Source organism: Cupressus sempervirens, chromosome 7, assembly GCF_028749045.1.
Source record: "Cupressus sempervirens isolate cs-2001-9-10 chromosome 7, ASM2874904v1, whole genome shotgun sequence".
Taxonomy (NCBI): domain Eukaryota; kingdom Viridiplantae; phylum Streptophyta; class Pinopsida; order Cupressales; family Cupressaceae; genus Cupressus; species Cupressus sempervirens.
In genome coordinates, this window is record NC_143124.1 from 885,181,958 (window position 1) to 885,203,465 (window position 21,508).

The following is a 21,508-nucleotide window of genomic DNA, read 5'->3' on the forward strand; positions in this document are numbered from 1 at the left end:
TACCTATTTTGTATTAAAAATTATTAATATAACTTTTTATTTCTTAAGAAAATATTTTATTTAATTTTAATCAAGATTTATTTTATTTTATAGTTTTGCATTTCAAGTTTAGAAAATCATCAATTCACACCCCCCCGCCTAAACACTAGTTTTAATTTTTTAATATCAATTTTAATTATTTGGACATAAATTTATTTCATTTTTATTTATTTTCTTATGAAGCAAATCTAAAATTATTTTACTTATTTAAAAAATTATTTTATTATTACTTATAATTATTTTATTTATTATACAATTTATTTTCCAAACTATTTTATTTTCATTTGAAAAACTCTTATGCTATCATTCATCAATTTTTATTGTATTTTTAAAATTCTTTCATTTAATATTTGTAATATTAATTAATTTCTTAATATTAATATTAATTTTAAGTGTAGCAAATGCTATACGTTGATATGTTACTTTTAAATTTATATTTGTTAAATTATAATTATTCTACATGTGTTAATTAATATATGACTTATGTTAAAATCCAATGGTACAAAAAAAATCTAAAAGGGGGGGGAAGAGAATTAGCTTGAAGGCGATCAAGAGAAGTATATATTTAGTATACTAACTAATCGAATTGAAAACATATTCACTCAAACAAGAAAGTATATATTGAAATTGTTCATATAATAAGGTAGATCGAATATGGATTAATATTGAGTAGGTTTTTACTATAATACATAATAATATATTTTGAATCGAATATTAATTTTTGTAAGCCAAACAAAATAAAGTAACAATTTGTTTCACTTACTTTGTTGCCAAGATTTTTTTAAAGAATTCTTTGAGATTGTAGAAGGATAGGTAAAGCTAAGGAGATATAGAGATACAAAGTGAAATATAGAGGGGAAGGGATAAAAAGATATGGATATCTAGAGGGGGGTATGGAGGAGAAGGGATAATCAAATGTACAAATATGGAGGAATATGGAGTGGAAGAGATAGAGATGATGAGACAAAGTCAATTTTGAATTTCTTTTTAAAAAGGACTCACTGTTCAATTCTTATAGGAAATGATAGAGATAGGGAGATATAAGACATCGTAAGGTGTGAGAGGTAAATAGAGGTGGGGGAGAATGTCTAAAAAGATAATAAAATGGAGAGGGATAAAGTGGTGGAGTGGTGAAGAGAGAGAGAGAGAGGGGGGGGGGGGGAGGCAGGATAAGATAAAATATAGATATGGACGATGAATAAAGGTGTGTCTATACGTGTCAATGATAGTAATATAAATGCAAGGGTAGGGAGAATGTTTTTGTTCTTTTTTTCAATCGTGTGATTTGTTTCATTACCAAGAAAATTTAAAAGATGTGAAATGTGTCTTTATTGATGAAATAAGCTTCATAGGTCCAAAGATCATCTTTACAATTGATAGTCATCTATAAGAGGGCTTTCCCAATTGACAATACATATACTTTGGTGGAGTATCGAATATACTTTCTGGGTGACCTAACACAACTATCCCTTCTTATAGAAAATTGATTTACACGTCACATTCAAATGACATGTTACTATGGGACCAATTTATAAAAGTTGCTACATTGTAAACAATTTTTTGACAAGAACATAAGAATAAAATGCAAGCATAATTTCGTCAACTACTATACAACATACATGATACAAACCCAACACAACATTATTGGGGGTATCGAGTCGTATAGATTTACACTTTAGTGTTGATGACATGAGAGAATTTGATAGATCTATGCAACATTATGCTTACAACAAATGTTTGGATAGGACTTGTTAATGGTGCTCATGGGGAGATTAGTGATATCATTTACATAACAAATTGTATGTTTATATCTAGAGTGAAATGAGTAGGCAGGATCTCTATTTGACCCACTTTCACCTTTCATAGATACTTCAAAATGTAGACTAATTGATATATAGTTATATTAAAAAAAAAGGAAGCTGACCAAAATCTTATTGCACTTCAAATAAAATGTATTTATTCTAACAACACAAAAGAGTAAAACTGAAAATATTCTACCAAATATGTTACAAGAGCTGCAAAAAATTCAATTATAACCAAAAACATAGTATTTAATACTAAAGAAGTCATCAAAAGTATACAATACTACCGACTTAATCCTTACACCCTTCAAAGGTACCAATGCTTCTTCAAATTTTATTATCTAACTTCTAAAAAAACAGTGAATAATATTTCATTACACCAAGAAACATATTAATTATTTCATGAACATTGACAAAATCGACAACGTAAAGAAAACCATACCTCAGTACCAACAATATCCCCAGACGTTTGAGTTCGTCATTTTATGTGGCTAAAATTGTAGATGGCAAAAGTGATCTGGTTGGTTTTTAAATAAATAAACAAAGGCTAAGTCTACATTACATTTTTTTGGGTTGATCCCGCTGTTACATATCGTACATCCATGGCTCTTGGTTGTTCAAACATCAATTATCCTACTTCCACTACATCTATAAACGCACGACAAATTTCCATTTCAAATTATGGTGCATACGCACATAAAGTGTTTCCTCTTCAAAATCATAAGCTCCGTCGAAAATTCCCGTTGTATTCATCATTAAAATTGAATTTGACTTCTTTTCAGCTCTGCCGCCGCAGTAACGGTCAAACCCATTTCAAATCTTTTTCTTCCTTAAATGGCTCTCTCTTTACTTCTACACCGGCATTTGAACTTGAGTTGAGAAAGCTTCTAACCCTCTTACCCCATAAAATGAGGAAATCGCTTGTTGGGCATCCGGAGTTTGAACATCTGATCGAAATTGTTATGGACTTGGGACGAAAGCCTCTCGCACGCTTTCCGTCTGGAGATTTCAAGATTTCTGAAGAGTCTGTTACTTTCCAGGATTTGGAGCAAGCAATTTCTATGGTAAGTTTCTTAAAATTTTCTTTTCACAGTTTTTCCCTGTAGTTCTATAATTTTTTTTTTCCTGATTTCTGCCAAAAAGGAAAAGTGAATTGCAGCTGATAAAATATCTAACCAATAAAAGTACACTTTCTAGGAGCATGCACGGTTTCACCCTAACTCACAGAACTGTAATAACTTTCTGCACTTTCAACCAAAAAGATTAAGTAACCTCGAAATGGAAGAATAGTCTTACATATAGTTGCTTTCTGAATTCAATTAATTGATCACTTGAATTGAATCATTTATTTTTATTTATTAAGATAGAGACGGGAAGTTTTTACAGCTGAAGTTTGTAGGTTATTCAACCTAAGATTTGGTACCGAAGTAATAAGGGGTCATCTTATGGTTGAGACTAGGACATCAGGAGAATGCTCTATGCTCAATGGCTCATGTGACCTTTAGTTTCAGGTTAACCTGATGTTGTGTGAGGTCAAGCGCATGAATGATTTACCCAACTGAACCTTATGGAGTGATCCTCAAGAAATAGACTTCCAGTACATAAATTGTCCTCAGACACGTTGGATTCAGCCCAGAAATCAATGATAAACAGCAATCAGGGAAACATAACACTAAAACAAACACTAGAAGATACTCTGGAAAACCCTTTTACAATGAAGGGAAAAATCCAGCCACACAATAAAAGATCATTTTATTGATAATATGAATACAAGTTTACAATGCCTTTCACTTGATGCGATATATATAACAAAGAGAGACTCTTCACATTGTAACTGAGTGTCTCATCAAAACATAACTCTTTAAATATAACTCTTCGTATTTCCATGCCTTAACGCATGTTGTATTACAAATGTCTTTATATTTAATATTACAATTTATCATTTATGTCCTTTTTAGCTAAAGGTGACTATAACGGTATTAATGCCCAGAGATAAAGATCTCTATCACAGCTACAATCTCCAACACTCCCTCTTAGTGAGAGAGAGATCTTTAGCTAAACAATCACACAAGGTTGCAACCAAAATGTCAATGATAAAACCTAATCACATAGATCCTATAAAATTCATGGAATCATTCAACATGAAAACCCTACAAGAAAGACAATCAACTTTCATCATGATGTTGTCATGGAATCACTCAACATGATAGACTTGTAAGAATCACAACTAAGCCTTTAATCATAGACTCTCTCAACGTGAGCTGTCATGGAATCTCTCAACATGACATCAACTCCCATCACATAATCTCTCAACGCGATGTCATCATAGACTCTCTCAACATGATGTTCACTTCCCAGAGTGAAAGAGATATCATAGCTGATTCTTACAATCTTATTTATTCACACAAGAATAGAAATAGGCATAACAAAAATAAGAATTAGTTCCATTTAAGTCTCAAAGTTAACTATACCTAGCTTGTTTCTAAAATAAGAAAATTTCACATGCATAAAATCATAGTTGAAACTCTTTTCCAACAAGATTCTCAAAATCATAAATATTAGTAGCATGTATAAGAAAGACATGGATGCTATAAAGACTCCCTCTCAACCAAGAACAACTCCCTCTGAAGCTAAACATCTCCCTTTAAAGATCATTGTTGTTACATTCTGCAACCAATAGAGATTAAATCAACTTAGTATATAGATTAATCAAGGACTATTTTGATTAATGCAATAAGATGTGATAGTGTTGTCCTTCTGTCAATTAGGAAAGTTGGCAAGTTCAAGTTTCTCTAGCAAGTCACTTACTTTAGAACATGTATTATATCTAGTTCATATTGACTTGTGCAGTCCCATGAGGATGAGTGTATCTGGTGACAAATAGTTTATGTTGTTTATTGATGATTTTTCTAGAATGATGTGGACTGTTTATTTGAAATAAAAGTCATAAGCCTTCCACATGTTCAAAGTGTACAAAGCAATGGTGGAAAGAGAGACCAATAGAGCATTCAAGTGCTTGAGGTTAGACTAGGGAGGAGAGTTCACCTCACAAGAATTTGAAAGCTATCGTGAGGAGCATGGAGTTAGAAGGCAAATGTCATCTCCTAAGACACCTTAGCAGAACGGTGTCTCTGAAAGAAGAAATGGAACTATCATAGACTGTGCTTGAACATTGATGATCCAAAATAATGTTGCACATATCTACTGGAGAGTGGTTGTAAGCACAACTCTGTACACCTCAAATAGGGTACAAGTGAAGAAGGGGACAAAGAAGACTTCCTATGAAATGTGGTTTGGTCACACACCATCCATTAGTTACGTCAAGGTATTCAGAAGCAAATGTTATATCGAGAGGGATGAATACCAAGGGAACTTCAAGCGTAAAAGTGATGAAAGTATCTTTTTGGGATACTCTACCAAGAGTAGAGCATATTGGTGTCTGAATCTTTGGACAAATAAAATTATGGAATTTGCCAATGTAAAGGTGGATGCATTCTTAGAGAAGAATGGGGAAGACAACAAGAAGGAACTTGAAGATTACAAGCAATTTGATTACATCCCATTAAATGATACAGTGGAAAGAGTACCGGTTGAAGCAGAAGTTGTACAAGAAATTACATCGACTCATGCATAAGAAGCCTTAGGCTCCATGTGTGAAAGTAGACTCCTGGTTATTACTGCAACATACTCATCCCCCATGATCTAATCTGTCGAGTGGTGTCTTCTCACATACTTTTTTAGCATCGGTTCTCCTTTGGGTGCCTCTACTCTCTGCTCTTTAGGTCAAGCTTCTCATGCATGAGCCGGTGCTAGAAAAGTATGTGAGAAGACACCACTCGACATATCAGATCATTGGGGATGAGGATGTTGGAGTAATAACTAGGAGAAAAGCGAGAGAGATAGTGTGTCTACTCTCACACATGGAGCCTAAGGCTACAAAAGAGGCTCTGAAAGGTCAAGATTGGAGAAAGGCCATGGAGGAAGACATTGATCAAATAGTGAAAAATGATATATGGACCTTGGTCGCCTAACAAGATGACAAGAATGTCATTGGTACGAAATGGTTGTTTTGAAACAAGATGAACGGAGAAGGAAAGTGGTAAAAAACAATGCTAGACTTGTTTGCAAGGGCTATGCACAAGAGGAAGGCATAGACTATGGAGAAAGCTTTGCACTGGTAGCCAGATTGGAAGGAGTTAGGATACTCCTAGCATTTGCAACACACAAGAACTTCAAAGTATATTAGATGGATGTAAAGTTTGTATTCTTGAATGTAATATTGGAGGAGGAAGTCTACATTGAGCAACCTGAGGGATTTGAAAACGAGCAAGGCAGGAATTAAGTATGTAGACTGAGAAAAGCCGTGTATGGACTGAAATAGGCACCAAGAGCATGGTATGAGAGATTACACTCATACTTGATTAAAAATTGGGTTCATAAGAACCATTGATAATTGCAATCCATACTTGAAGCAAGAAACATAAATAAGTTTCCTGATTACAAAGATCTTCGTGGATGATATCTTTGGAGGAGATGACAAGCTAAGTGCTGATTTTGCTGAATCCATGAAGGAGTTCGAAATGTCCATGCTCCGAGAAATCAAGTTCTCCATTGGACTTCAAGTCTTCCAATTAAAAGGAGGAATCTTCATAGGAAAGACTAAGTATGTGAAAGAAATACTGAAGACTTTAAGTATGGAGGAAGCAAGACCAGTAGGTATTCCAATGGTAACCGGTTGCAAGCTATCAAAGAAAGATGAAAGTCTTGAAGTGAATGAGACACTTTATTGATCCATGATTGGTAAGTTGCGGTATGTGGTGTGCAATGGATTGGACATAGCACAAATGGTTGGGTTAAGGGCTAGATTTTTGGCCAACCCAAAGGAATTGCACATGGCAGTTGTAAAGAGAATCTTCAAGTATCTAAAGGGTATTAAAGAATATGGTCTATGGTATCCCGCAAAGGTAACTTTGAACTTAGTGTCTTCATAGATGTTGATTGAGTAGGAAACATAGATGATAGGAAGAGCACAACTGGAGGTGCATTCTTTCTTGGAGGAAGATTAGTTGCTTGGACCAGCAAGAAGCAAAATTGTATATCGCATTCAACAGTTGAAGTAGAATATGTTGCTGCAGCAATGAATTGCACTTAGGTTGTTTGGATGAAAACAATTGCCTGAAGGAATTTAGGAGAAAATGGAGGAGTTCTAGTAGTTGTGAACTGTGATAACAGTAGTACAATCAATATATCAAAAAATCCGGTTATGCACTCAAAGACAAAGGACATACCCATTAAATACCATTTTTTGAGGGAACAAGTGCAAGTAAAAGAGGTTAGGTTGGAATTTGTACCAGCCAAAGAGCAATTGGCAGATTTCTTTACAAAGCCTCTTCAGAAAGATACTTTCGAGTATCTAAGAGAAGGGTTGGGGGTCTTATCCCTATCTAGCTTGAACTAAGCTCAGTCAGGAAGGCATCAATCCATGATTAAGGGACAAAGCAGACTAAAGGTGAATTGATGAGAACAAGGGACCACTCCTTAGGGGGAGCAGTTAAGAGAGCAACATGTGAGAAAAGATGGTTGCCTTTGGCATTGCTATCAAAGGGGGAGAAGTTGAGAGGAGCAAAGGAGCTGCAGACGATCAAATCATGAAAATGCACTCTCTCAAGGGGAGACAATGAAAGGAGGAAAGCAAAGAACCTACACAAAACAGAGCATGCTAAAATGACTAAGTGTTGCCATCAATGTGAAAGTGGGAGATTGTTGGTCTATTTGTCTTGAAGACTGATTGGTAAACTTAGTCATCAAAGGTGTTGTCATTGTTGGCAACACACATGAAGGAATCAAGACCGGTCGAGAGAGACAATCGACAAAGCACACTAATATGTGACTCTAACTCACAAAGGTAATTAGAGTAGAGAAGATGTGGAAGCCCAATAGAGGCGATGTCAAAGGTGATCCACTTAGACAAAGCATGCTAACTGAAGTCTGTGTAAGCAGGAGGAAGCAAAGCAGAAGGAAAAGAAGACAAAACAGTGAGTTGAATCACCCAAGTTAGCATGATGAACATGAAGCAAGAAACCCGTGACTGCCTATTCATGTAGGGGGTAAGAGTGCACTTAACGTCACATTTAATGATGATGGGGGAAAGGATCGAGGAATAGTTGAAATAATTCAAATTTGAATTCTTTCCAACAATAGCAAGTCATCACAAACATATGGCACCCGTTACTCCTGTACAAACACGCCATAACCTGACAAGAGTGACACACTACTACAACGTGAGGCCTAGCTAGCAGTAGGGTGGGAATTCAAATTTTGAATTCTTAAATCAAGTCTTCTAAGTGAAGCAAGAGGAAAGTATAAAAGAAAATAGAGTTGGAAGAATAAAGGTTAGGTTGCCGAATGAATAGCCAGAGAGTCAGAAGAGTCGAGCTAAAGTGGAATCTCACAGAGTAAAGGAGAGTGATTAGAGAAAGGTCATCTTCAAGGAGTGATTGTGTTGAGAAGAGGAGAGTGAACACTGAACAACATAAGGTATATTGTGTTCACAAGAAAAGAGAGCCAAGCACACAAATGATTAGAGTCTGAAGTTGCAGAGTCGAGAGAAGGCAAAGCCTAGTTCGAGACTAGTCAAGAGAGCTGAAGAAGGATCTATTTTAAGCTAAGTTCGATAGCTAAATTGACAGATCGTTTTCTGTTGTTTACTAATCTTTACAACAATAAATCCCATCAAGGGTGGACCCTAATAGGGTATTTGTACAAATCCCTAAACAAGGTGATACATTAACTTGTGTTCCAAAGTCCTCTAACTAGGCTGCTCCTAATAGGGCAAGACTTTAATAGGTCTTATCAAAACCCCCTAACAGGGTGACACCTTACAGTGTCATTATAATCTTTTAATAGGGATAAGCTCTTAATTGGGCACACTTCAGAAGAGTGCAAGCTTGTGAGGATCGACTCACACATCGTGGTTTGTACCCAATTTGTGTTGTCACGAGATAAATATTGTGTTATGTATTGCTATTTTCATGCTTTGTGTTTTTGCTTAATCTTGACCGGTTGAGTTATAGCTAGCACTAACCCGTAGACAAGTGAGAATCGTGATCCGAAGTAAAAAGTTGAGATTAGTGAGTATACTAATTCACCCTTCCTCTCAGTATATTGAACTTTAGTAGGAACAACAATAAGGTGTCCGTATAGTAATAGGTGTCTGTACCGTGATAACAAGAAGTTCACATGGTTTGCAAAGGAATAGTTTGTACAGTATGGAGACACGATGCATGACTGGGATAATAAGGAAGGAGTATGGTCTAGACTTGGGCGTATGATATAGACTTGGACATACGATATAGTTCCGTACAAAGGTCACAAGAGAGGGAGGCAAGCCAAAAACGTATGGTGGGAACTAGATGCCAACATTAGAGGTGTAGGGTATGATGATCGCACAATGTCTCTAGAGTCGGGCATGCAAGCAATACTGTTACAAGATCGTATGGTTGGAGAGATGCAAAATTGAGTAACTTAGAGATGCCAATAGATGCATCTTAAGATATTAATTGGATGCCAAATATGAATGAACATTCTCCAATAGAATTATTTGCCAAACACAATAAATGCAATTTGTCTTCGAACAAGAATTACATTTGGAGACATAGATGATGCTCTAGATTTTCTAGATCCATAATGGGATAATACAAGTAGAATAGGGTGAGGGATTGATTTGTGAGATTCATAATGCAATAATACAAGCATAATAGGGTGAGGATTAAATCACATCAAAACTGCAACAAGTCAAATAGGGAAGATCTTTCACTTCTGAAATGGCAAAGATAGAACTCTAGTTGGAATTCATAGTACAATAAATTAATCGAAGTCACATGCCAAAGAAAACCAACCTAACGGACATGTATACCTCGTCGAGGGAGAAACTAAGTGACGACACAGGATACGACAATACCTACAAAATAATTAAAATAGAAATGAGTCTGAGATATACTAAATCAATCGGTCCCACGAACAAATTTTAAATATCTTGTTTATTTTATGATGAGGACATTACAAATACTATCAAGAGGATTTGTTCAAGTTTCAAGGTAAAATCTGCTCATTGAGATATTTATTACTACTTTCTTTTCTGAGCTGCCAAGAGAGTTTGATTGGAAAGGGCTGGGATTGTATTTGAGACTTGAGTTGCCTTGTTGAAACAAGGTGCTGGAGGTTGGTCTCATCATTTCAGAAGGGTTAATATATGCCAAACTAATCAAAGAAGACCCAAAAGCGAGCTGCTTTGGCTAAGGAGGTGAATCGTACAAGTTTACAGCTTCTTAGAGTGAGCCATACTGACCAACAAGAGGACATACCAGGTCTGTAATAGTTTATTGCAGCATACCGAATATTTTTAAAGTGTTGGTTGAAGTCATGTTCTGTAAACATTCCAGTTAATGCATTGAAGGTTGAACATTTGTAGCTCTCAACAATTTGGGTAAGTAGAGTTTGATGTATCATTGACATTATAAGTCTACTCATATGCTGTTATAAATCAGAGATATCTATTGCTGTTGTAACTCCATTTATTAGCAATAAGATTATTATGTGTGCATAGGATTGGAACAATACTGTATTACTTAGCGATTTGTCAATTTTAATTATGTAATGTCCCCTCTTTAGTTCGACATGACATTGATCATGAATTTTGCCTATTCCAGACTCTCGTAGGCAAATGGTGTGGAGAGAGAGTCAATTCTGCGGATCAAATGGTCATATCTTGCTCTTGAAGAAGTGTTAAGAGGTTATATTTTATTATTATGTGTTATTGGGGCCTACATGTTATAATTTTAAGTTGAGTTGCACTTTTTATTTTATAAAATTACTCTATTATAAAAAGTGCATTATAATGAGATTTTTATAAAGGATGTTTCTAGAAGTTCTAGAAAAAGTGCATTATAATGAGATTTTATAAAGGATGTTTCTAGAAGTTCTAGCAACTTCTTAGAAAAGTGAATAAATAGAGGGCTGGGCCTCTCATTTTGGACATGCTTGGATTTGAGATTTCTTCTACTTCTTCCATTGTGGAGCAAATTTGTAGTCTCTTGGGTCTGCAAATTATTTGATCTTTGGGAACGAATCACTCCCTTGGATTGGCGACTTTGGGGGTGTGAAATATCACCTGAATTGTTGCATTTGAGGAGTTGGTAATTCAGCCATCTCATTTGGACTTCATTGAGATTCAGTTATAAGGGTTTACTTTGGTTGGAATAAGGGTTTCAGTTGTGCTCTAGCATTTGTGGATTAATTAACAGGGTTTGTAGACACAGTTGTGCATTATTTTCAGACTGCCAGTCTAGGGTTTGGACCCACGTTTTTGCTCATAACTCCTAATTGGCTTGACGGATGAATTTCATATTTTAGGGGGTTATTCAGCAACCCTAGGCGCCCAGATTTATTGCTTTTGGGAGTGACAAAAAAACGCTGCAATATTTTTATCTAGTAGCCATACCAGGCCGTACCTGTACGGCCCTGTCAGTTGGGCAGCAACAGCAATTTTGTGAGTCGGTTTGGGGCAGATTGTGAGGTCTTCGTGTGGCATTAATTCAGCATTCATGTCCGGCAAAATTGGAGCTATTCCAGGTGCTGTAAAAGTTTCGTCATTTGCATTCCAAATCTGAACTGGGTTATTGTTCATATCATAACATTGCATTGTCAAGAGCTTGATGTATTAGAAGTGCATAGTTGTGACAGTCTCTCATTGTAATCAGTTCTATTTGCTGTCATAAAAATCAGAATTGCATTGGACTTCATATTTGAGTTTCATATTGTCATCTATCTCTTAGATTGGTAGTGTTATAATCTGGAATTGTTGTTCATACATTATTGGCATCATATATTGAGGTTTCGTTGTACAACAATTAGTAATATTGCAGCCTTATTCGATTACATGCCAATTGTTTGACAAAATTCCTAAGTCCAGTTTGAGGGTTTCAGTGGCCTTTATAGTAAGGGTCATTACAGTGGTATCAGAGCTATAAGTCTTGCCATCCTGTGGAGGTCTTATAGGGAATTTGGAACAGCTGGATAGAAGGGAAAGTGTTTGACGAAATGTCAAAAGACTAAAATCAGAACATTTATGTTTGAGCATGCGACAAAGGCTTTATAATTTCCACAATACCAAAGCAAGACAAGATAGGATTTCAGACCTGCAGAGCGAACAGTCTAGCTCATCTGTACAGGTGGACATAGAATCCAGTCATACAGACACAGGGGAGGTATTCTTTGATCAAGACTACGACTACAATATGGATAGAGGCGGGAATGCCAGTCCAGATCAGCGAGAGGAAAGATTTTTACAGTTATTAGACACCTTGGCACAGGGACAACGATTAGCCGAACAAAGAGCAGAGGAACAGAATCAGAGAATGGAGCTTATGATGCAGATGATGGCTCGTCAAATGGGGTTGAATGCTAACATAGGTGGAGGAAATAATCAAAATGGTAACAATCAGAATGGGAATAATCAGGATGGGATACATAATGGAGGCGAACAAATTGGGAACAATTTCGGTCATGCACCCCAGCAAGCTAGGACAGTGAGTTCGAGACCTATGATTCCCACGTTCCTTCCTAGAGCTCCAGAGCAGCTAGTACCAGAACCCCAGATCACTGACATACAGGATCAGCTGAGGAGAGATTGGGAAGCAGGAGGTCCAGATTTTACAGCTGTAATCACCTTTAGAGAGTATATGGATGTGCGGATGAAGCATATGCCCCGTGGACATGACAGGACTCAGAGCTATGAGCTACGAAAGAAAGTAGGGAAACTTCAGTTACCATATTATGATGGCTCGGGGAAGTCTACAGCAAGAGCTTGGGTTCAAAAACTTGACACATACTTTCAATTGAACCCTATGTCTGAGGAAGAAGCTATTAAGTATGCAGCAATTCACCTGGATGGGTTAGCACACGAGTGGTGGCATCATGGTATGATCACTATGGGTCATGCACACATTACCTCATATGTGGAGTTTACGGAGAGACTGATTGAACGTTTTGATAAGAAGGATCCAGAACTCCATTTCAAGGAGTTAGCTCAGCTTAAACAATGGGGATCATTGGAAACATACATTTCAGAATTTCAGAAACTTGCAGTGTTAGTAACAGATGTATCTGAACGAAGGCTATTGGTTTTATTTATGGATGGGCTAGTTGATCCGTTGAGAGGGTGGATTAAAGCTCTCAACCCTCCCACTTTGCAGGAAGCCATTAAGAAAGCTCGTGACATGGATTCCTCTTCAGCTTCTAAAAATAAATTCCAGGCAAAGAGTTTCCCTTCAGGAAAAGATAGGGACAGGAAACCCTTTCATAGAGAGGCACAGCTACCTAAGGAGGAAAGTAAGAGGTTGGACAAGGAGACACTTAATGACTTGCGTAGGAAGAAGCTATGCTTCTATTGCAAAGGCCCGCATGAGTATGGCCATGACTGTCCTATGAGGCCAAAAGGGAAGGCCAACCGAGCAATGTGGGCTTATTACGAAGGCTCAGATTCAGATAGTTCAGAACATCATGATGAGGATCCTGATGAAGCAGAGGGAGAGCAGGAGATAGACAGTGCAGGGCAACAGCAGGGAACGGAGCTACATTTACAGGAAGCACGACTGTCTAGTATCCAGAGAGAGGGATCTTTCAGACTTCGGGGAGTTTTGGCTGGGCAGAAGGTTATTACATTATTGGACACAGGTGCCACACATAATTTCATTGATGCACGATTCGTGGAGAAGCGTGGACTCATTACTGAGGAGTTCGTGGGACTAAGAGTCAAGGTAGCTGATGGATACACTCTTCGTTGTGACAGGATGGTACGAGACCTACCTTTGCGCCTGAACAACTATGAGTTTAAGGCGGACTATCATGTGGTCAACATGGGTGACATGGATATAGTACTTGGAATGCAGTGGCTACATTCATTGAAGGTGGTTACCCTGAGACTAGAGGATATGGAGATACAATTCGAAGTGAATGGTAGGACTCATGTGCTTAAGGCTATCCGTAATGGAGACATCAGGACTATCTCATTTAGGCGGCTGGAGAGATTAACTAGGCATAATGATATAGAGTGGGCAACAGTTTGTACTTTGACACCTACACAGGAGGAGCAACATAAGACGGAATATCATTCTGATATTCAGAAATTGAGGATTAAGTACGAAAAGGTATTCAGTGAGATTCCACCAGGCAGGCCACCGGACAGAGGCATTGAGCATGTTATTGAGCTGGAGGAAGGTGCTAAGCCTATCATGATCACACCATATCGAAACCCAAAGCGACTCAAGGATGAGATCGAAAGGACCATCGAGGAGTTGCTAGCTATGGGGCACATCCGACCAAGTAAGTCACCTTTTGCATCTTCTGTTGTTTTGGTAAAAAAGAAGGATGGAACTCTTCGGATGTGTGTTGATTACAGGGAATTAAATAAGAGAACCATTAAGAACAGGTATCCCATTCCTTGCATTGATGAGTTGATAGATGAATTGCATGGGGCTTGTTATTTCACGAAAATTGATTTGAGAACAGGATATCACCAGATCAGAGTCCGTGAACAGGATATTGAGAAAACTGCTTTCAGATGTCATTGTGGGCACTTTGAGTTTGTAGTCATGCCTTTCGGTCTGACCAATGCACTTGCCACTTTCCACTCCACTATGAACAGAGTTTTCCACCATCAGTTGAGGAAATTCGTGCTGGAGTTTTTTGATGACATTTTGATCTATAGCCGATCATGGCAGGAGCATCTAGAGCATTTGGAGATAGTGTTGAGCATTTTACAGAAGGAGTCCTTGTATGCAAAAGAGTTCAAATGTGACTTAGGGATGACCGAGCTGTTATAATTGGGACACATTATTAGTGCAGATGGAGTGCGGATGGATCCTGAAAAGATTTGCGCTATTGTTGATTGGCCTCCACCAGAGAACCTTACACAGTTGAGGGGGTTCCTTGGTTTATGAAATTATGTGGTTTCTATCGCAGGTTTGTTAGTGGCTACTCACGACATGTAGCTCCCATGACAGATCTACTGAAAAAAGGGGAATTTGTGTGGACTCAGAAGGCACAGGACTGTTTTATGAGATTTAAGGAGATAATGACTACGTGCCCAGTTCTAGCATTACCTGATTTCACGAAGCCATTTGAGCTTCAATGTGATGCATCTGGAGAGGGAGTAGGTGTTGTACTTATGCAGAATAAGCACCCCATAGCTTATGAGAGCAGGAAGCTCAGAGGCCCCGAGCGTTCATTTAGTATATATGATAAGGAGATGTTGGCCATCATGCATGCTTTGGCCAAATTCAGACAATATCTTGTGGGTAGCAAGTTTTGTATTAAAACTGATCATAACAGTTTAAGGCATTTCTTGGGACAGCGGGACCTGAATGATCGCCAGCAAAGGTGGGTAAGTAAATTGCAGGCATATGATTTTGACATCTCATATGTCAAGGGAACTCAGAATGTTGTTGCAGATGCTCTTTCTCGAAGGCCACACCTCCCTCTTATGGTTCAGATATCAGAGGATTGGCGACACTTGATTATAGCAGAGTATGCCAGGGATACATGGGCCTCCGATATAGTGGAGGGAACAGTGATTGATACCAGATACACACTTGTAGATGATTTAATCATTTACAAGAACAGGATTTACCTAGTCCCAGGATCGAAGGTTAAGCAACTGATTTTGAGAGCATTTCACGACTCACCGACAGCAGGCCATCCCGGGTACTTCAAGACTTACAGGTCAGTTCGAGAGCGGTTCACTTGGAAGGGGCTGAAAGCTGATGTTTTGCAGTACGTTCGAGAGTGTCTTGTTTGCCAACAAAACAAACAAGAACACACCTATCTGGCAGGGTTCCTACAGCCACTTCTGATCCCTGACAGGAAGTGGGAGTGCATCTCCATGGTGCCCAAGGTACAAGGACGAGATTGTATTTATGTTGTGGTAGATAGATTAACAAAATATGCTCATTTCTTTCCTATCACCACTACCCACTCAGTAGCTCAGGTGGCAGAGGTTTTCTTTCGGGAGGTTTTCAGATTACACGGATTGCCTCGGAACATTGTGAGTGACAGGGATAGCCGTTTCATGAGTCATTTTTGGCAGGAGGTATTCCGGTTATGTGGCACGGAGCTTACACCCAGCACTAGCTATCACCCACAAACCGATGGTCAGACGGAGATTGTGAACAAATGGGTGGAAGGGTATTTAAGGAATTATGTGGCAGCTCAGCAGCGAGCTTGGGTCAGATGGATATATCTCTGCGAGTATTGTTACAATACTACATATCACATCACTATACAGATGACACCCTTCATGGCACTTTACGGTTATGAAGCACCTAGTTTCTTGGATTTGTTGTTGGGCGACAGCCGGGTACCCAGTGCAGGAGAATTATTACAGGAGAGTAAGGATATAGTTGCTACTCTCAAAGATAATATTGCGAGAGCTCAGAACCATCAGAAGCAGTATGCAGACCAGAAGAGGATTGAGCGTAGTTTTGAGGCGGATGATATGGTTTACCTCATGTTGTAGCCATACAGGCAATCTACTCTTAAGAAGAGTGGTGCAGAGAAACTCAAGCCACACTATTACGGACCATTCAGGGTTATCAGGCGAATTGGTGAGGTGGCTTATGAGTTGGAGCTTCCGGCAGACAGCAGGGTGCACAATGTGTTTCATGTGTCCCGCCTCAAGAAGGCGTTGGGTCAGAATGTGGTGCCTTCCGCAGTATTACCTCCTTTAGACGATGAGGGAAAATTGATTTTAGTGCCAGAATCCATCCTGGAGAGCAGAGAAAAGCAGCTTCGCAGAAGAGTGATCAGAGAATACTTGGTTAAGTGGAAAGATCTACCTGTTGAGGATGCTACTTGGGAGGGGGAAGCTATTTTGCAGCACCCGGCATTGAGATTGCTTGAGGCCAAGCAATTTCAGGAGGGGCGGACTGTAATGTCCCCTCTTTAGTTCGACATAACATTGATCATGGATTTTGCCTATTCCAGACTCTCGTAGGCAAATGGTGTGGAGAGAGAGTCAATTCTGCGGATCAGATGGTCATAGCTTGCTCTTGAAGAAGTGTTAAGAGGTTATATTTTATTATTATGTGTTATTGGGGCCTACATGTTATAATTTTAAGTTGAGTTGCACTTTTTATTTTATAAAATTACTCTATTATAAAAAGTGCATTATAATGAGATTTTTATAAAGGATGTTTCTAGAAGTTCTAGAAAAAGTGCATTATAATGAGATTTTATAAAGGATGTTTCTAGAAGTTCTAGCAACTTCTTAGAAAAGTGAATAAATAGAGGGCTGGGCCTCTCATTTTGGACATGCTTGGATTTGAGATTTCTTCTACTTCTTCCATTGTGGAGCAAATTTGTAGTCTCTTGGGTCTGCAAATTATTTGATCTTTGGGAATGAATCACTCCCTTGGATTGGCGACCTTGAGGGTGTGAAATATCACCTGAATTGTTGCATTTGAGGAGTTGGTAATTCAGCCATCTCATTTGGACTTCATTGAGATTCAGTTATAAGGGTTTACTTTGGTTGGAATAAGGGTTTCAGTTGTGCCCTAGCATTTGTGGATTAATTAACAGGGTTTGTAGACACAGTTGTGCATTATTTTCAGACTGCCAGTCCAGGGTTTGGACCCACGTTTTTGCTCATAACTCCTAATTGGCTTGACGGATGAATTTCATATTTTAGGGGGTTATTCAGCAACCCTAGGCGCCCAGATTTATTGCTTTTGGGAGTGACAAAAAAACGCTGCAATATTTTTATCTAGCAGCCGTACCAGGCCGTACCTGTACGGCCCTGTCAGTTGGGCAGCAGCAGCAATTTTGTGAGTCGGTTTGGGGCAGATTGTGAGGTCTTCGTGTGGCATTAATTCAGCATTCATGTCCGGCAAAATTGGAGCTATTCCAGGTGCTGTAAAAGTTTCGTCATTTGCATTCCAAATCTGAACTGGGTTATTGTTCATATCATAACATTGCATTGTCAAGAGCTTGATGTATTAGAAGTGCATAGTTGTGACAGTCTCTCATTGTAATCAGTTCTATTTGCTGTCATAAAAATCAGAATTGCATTGGACTTCATATTTGAGTTTCATATTGTCATCTATCTCTTAGATTGGTAGTGTTATAATCTGGAATTGTTGTTCATACATTATTGGCATCATATATTGAGGTTTCGTTGTACAACAATTAGTAATATTGCAGCCTTATTCGATTACATGCCAACTGTTTGACAAAATTCCTAAGTCCAGTTTGAGGGTTTCAGTGGCCTTTATAGTAAGGGTCATTACAAATTATTCCTTAAAACAATTACACATTCAAACAAATATAAGTTCAATGTAATACCCCCTTTTTTGCTAGCATCAGAGTTTGAGGGATCAACCTATTATTGTGATCCTCATAGGCTAATTATTGTGGATAGAGAGTCTTCTAACTTAGAGGCTTGGCCATGGGAGGTTCTTGTCTTTTGACAATTCACTATGTTCTAGTTTGGTTTTCGTTTGACTCAATTTGGATTTCGGTTGGACTTAGTTTCATGCACCTTCTATTTATGGCAAGTCTGGTGATGATTGAGAGGGACCCTTTCTATTTGAGGAAAGTGCATTTGGTCACATGGGGAAATAATAGTCTCGAAACCTGTTTCAGACAACATATTTAAAGGATATATATTTGGGGAGTTATTATTAATTTATTAACAAATTATTATTAATTTATTAATTGAAAGATGTATTGATGAAGGCTCTTTAATGAATAGTGTGAGGAAGAAGCCAAGTTGCATTATAAAAGAGGCTTCATGGAGAAAACGAATTGATTCTTTTGGCTATTGTTTATTTATCTTGTGAAGTCGTTGAGGGTTTGAAATTGGTGAATTTCTTGAGGACTGATTCCTCTAGATCTGTTCATTAATTAGGTGCTGTTGTATAGCAAATTGAATCATTATTCTGATTTTGAACTGTGCATTAAATTTATTACTGTTGTATAGGGAATCAAATTGATTTCAATCTGATTTTAGCGTCAACACTAAGGGTTACAAGCTGAAAATTATCCCAGCTTTCTATACTGTAATCACTATGCATGGAGGTTAATTAAATGCTGCAAATTTAGGTGCCATTATTTCTGCTATTATTTTAGACTGGGCAGCATTGTTGTTTGGAAGTTTGGCATGCAAACTGGGCATTCATACCTACCCCCCAACTTGTCATTTCAACACCACTGTTGGGCATCTTTATTGAGGCTGCCGTTTCATGTGGATGATAGCAACTGAATGTGCCATCTGTTAGCACGTGTTGGTGAGAGTTTGCAGTTTGAGCGTGGAATATGGAGAAGAGTCTGATGCAAGTACAAATGCCTAATTACTGTTGGTGGCGTTCATCAAACCAAGTTCTTATTGATTGTAATTTCATGACAATAAGTTGTAATAATTTGCAAATCGTTGGCTTTGCTTGACATTTCAGTTTGTGATCAATTGCATTAAATTCTAATATCATGGAGTCACAAGGAGTTGAATCACAAGGGCAGTATTGTTGATACTTAGTTTTTATGCCAACTGTTTGCATTGATGTCTAGCTGCTGTAGGTGCATATTTACTTTGTGTATGGCATCTATATGCATTTGAAAGGTCAAAAGAATTGCAATCGCACTATAGTTCTTTGTGTAGACATCTTAGGAGTCATTTGGAAGTATTTAAATCACATTTGGCATCATTTCAAGCAAGCAAATACAATCTAAAATTAAAGGATGGTGAGATAGAGGATGCATGCAAAGTGTTTGACAAAATGTCAAACATCTAAAAAGTGGAGTAATTTGATTTTGTTTGATTTGAAGCAGTTGAGGTTCTTATAGTGGAATCAGAACGATTTCCTACCATCTTGTGCAGTAGGGAAAAATTTACTATCTTGGCTTTGTTGGTGATATTTGAGTGACCAACACTCTTGCACTTATTTTAGTTATGGACAAATACAAGAAATCTAGTAAATGTGAAAACCGGTTGAATAGCAGGAGTAATCTTAGGAAGCAAACAAATGCCCTGATAGAAAGTATGGAAAAGCTTAGGCAAAATTTGGAAAAGGATGAAATTAGGTCTTTCAATTCCGACAACAGTTGATAGGGCAACTAGATGTATGGTTTCCATTTTAAAAAGGTCTTTATTGTGAATATAGGGAGATAAACTAGAGTTTTTCGTAGGTGAGACATACAAAAGTCTTCCCCATGAGTTTTCAGCAATCAATGATTGTGGTGAAGATTATGTTGTGCTTAGTGGGGCAACCACTAGTCCTATATGCAGTTATGATGTTGGAAATTCTAAACAGGGGCATGTCGCTATGTTCATTTCATTAGAAGATAGCAACATTGAGTTGTAGTAGTTTGAGGATTTGAGAGTTAGTGCTTTGGAGAATGCTGAGGACATGCTAACTACCCTTGATGGAAGTCTTACATCATTTTGTAGTAGTGGACATACAGGTGATATAGGGTTTGATTTTCAGGATAGTGGTCCCTCATATGAGTATGTTGATGATGTTGTAGATTGTGCAAGTGCAAATGATGGATTTGTTACCACTGTTAGTTTACACTCTCTTGGTGAGAGTTGTTTTTGAAGGCTCTGTGGAGGATATGCACATTGACAGTCCTAATTTTTTGTGACAGTTGTCATGGTGTTGAATTATTGAAGGAGGCAAGAATCTTCTTAGATGGGATGGATGAGGGCATGTAGCTACCTTGTTATGACACTAATGATTTTAGTGTTATGGAGGAGTTAGGTGATGTAGATTTATGCCCTAGTGATGCTGATACAACCACTTTCAGATGTTTTGATCTCCATGGCATGAATGTGTTGGCTTTTGATTTGACAGATTTTAAACGACCTAGCATATTGAATTAATAGCGCTAGGGTTTAGCTAACTCTCATAATCAACACATCCAATCAGACATCTAGACCAACTAACGAGACAATTCTCTCCATTCTTTGAACTTTGCAAATTTTAGGCCAGAAAACCTAGGGTTAGATTTTTCACTTCATAACATCACATCAACTCTAATCCTAACAAAGCAGATAATTACCCCAATTCTTTTGTGCTTATGCAATAACAATAGAAATATAACAACTATACAAATAATCTGTCAACCTACAAGCTAACTAAAGGTCCACTTTCAAGATCTAAAACACAAAGTAAAAATGATATTGATTTGATTTTGATTTAACTGTGAAAGCGTGAAAATCTTGCTTAACCACAACACTGACTAATTGCCTTATCTCTGTGATGTCAACATAGTCAAATTACATATTGTAAGTCTTTAGATCTATTCATTTACTTTGTAAATGAAATCATTTACCTCGTAAATGATATTTCTAACAATTATTTTGAACCCTCTTATATAATCCACTCTTGAATCCCTATGATCCCATCAATTTACATCATGCATTCATTCAATTCATTGAATTGAAGGCAAGATATAAAATGACATACACTTTTAATGAAATTGCATTTTAAATTTGGAGAACTTCTCAAAATATTTAGAAGACCACACAATACTAGAAATGGAGACAAAATTCAAAACAAAGTATTCCTGTGTAAACCTTTGTATTAATTCCTTTGAAATTGGTACATGCAAGTATGTAA

General features: G+C 37.7%; 1 protein-coding gene across 1 annotated transcript in view; it reads left to right on the forward strand.

The window, feature by feature from the left end:
- Positions 1-2,267: 2,267 nt before the first annotated feature.
- LOC149550329 (protein SEEDLING PLASTID DEVELOPMENT 1-like) overlaps positions 2,268-21,508 on the forward strand; it is a 215,964-nt gene continuing 196,723 nt past the window's right edge. The window contains exon 1 of the mRNA XM_089793382.1: positions 2,268-2,905. Within this exon, the coding sequence (XP_089649508.1) occupies positions 2,444-2,905 (462 nt within the window). The 5' untranslated portion in view covers positions 2,268-2,443. The remainder of the gene's footprint in view (positions 2,906-21,508) is intronic.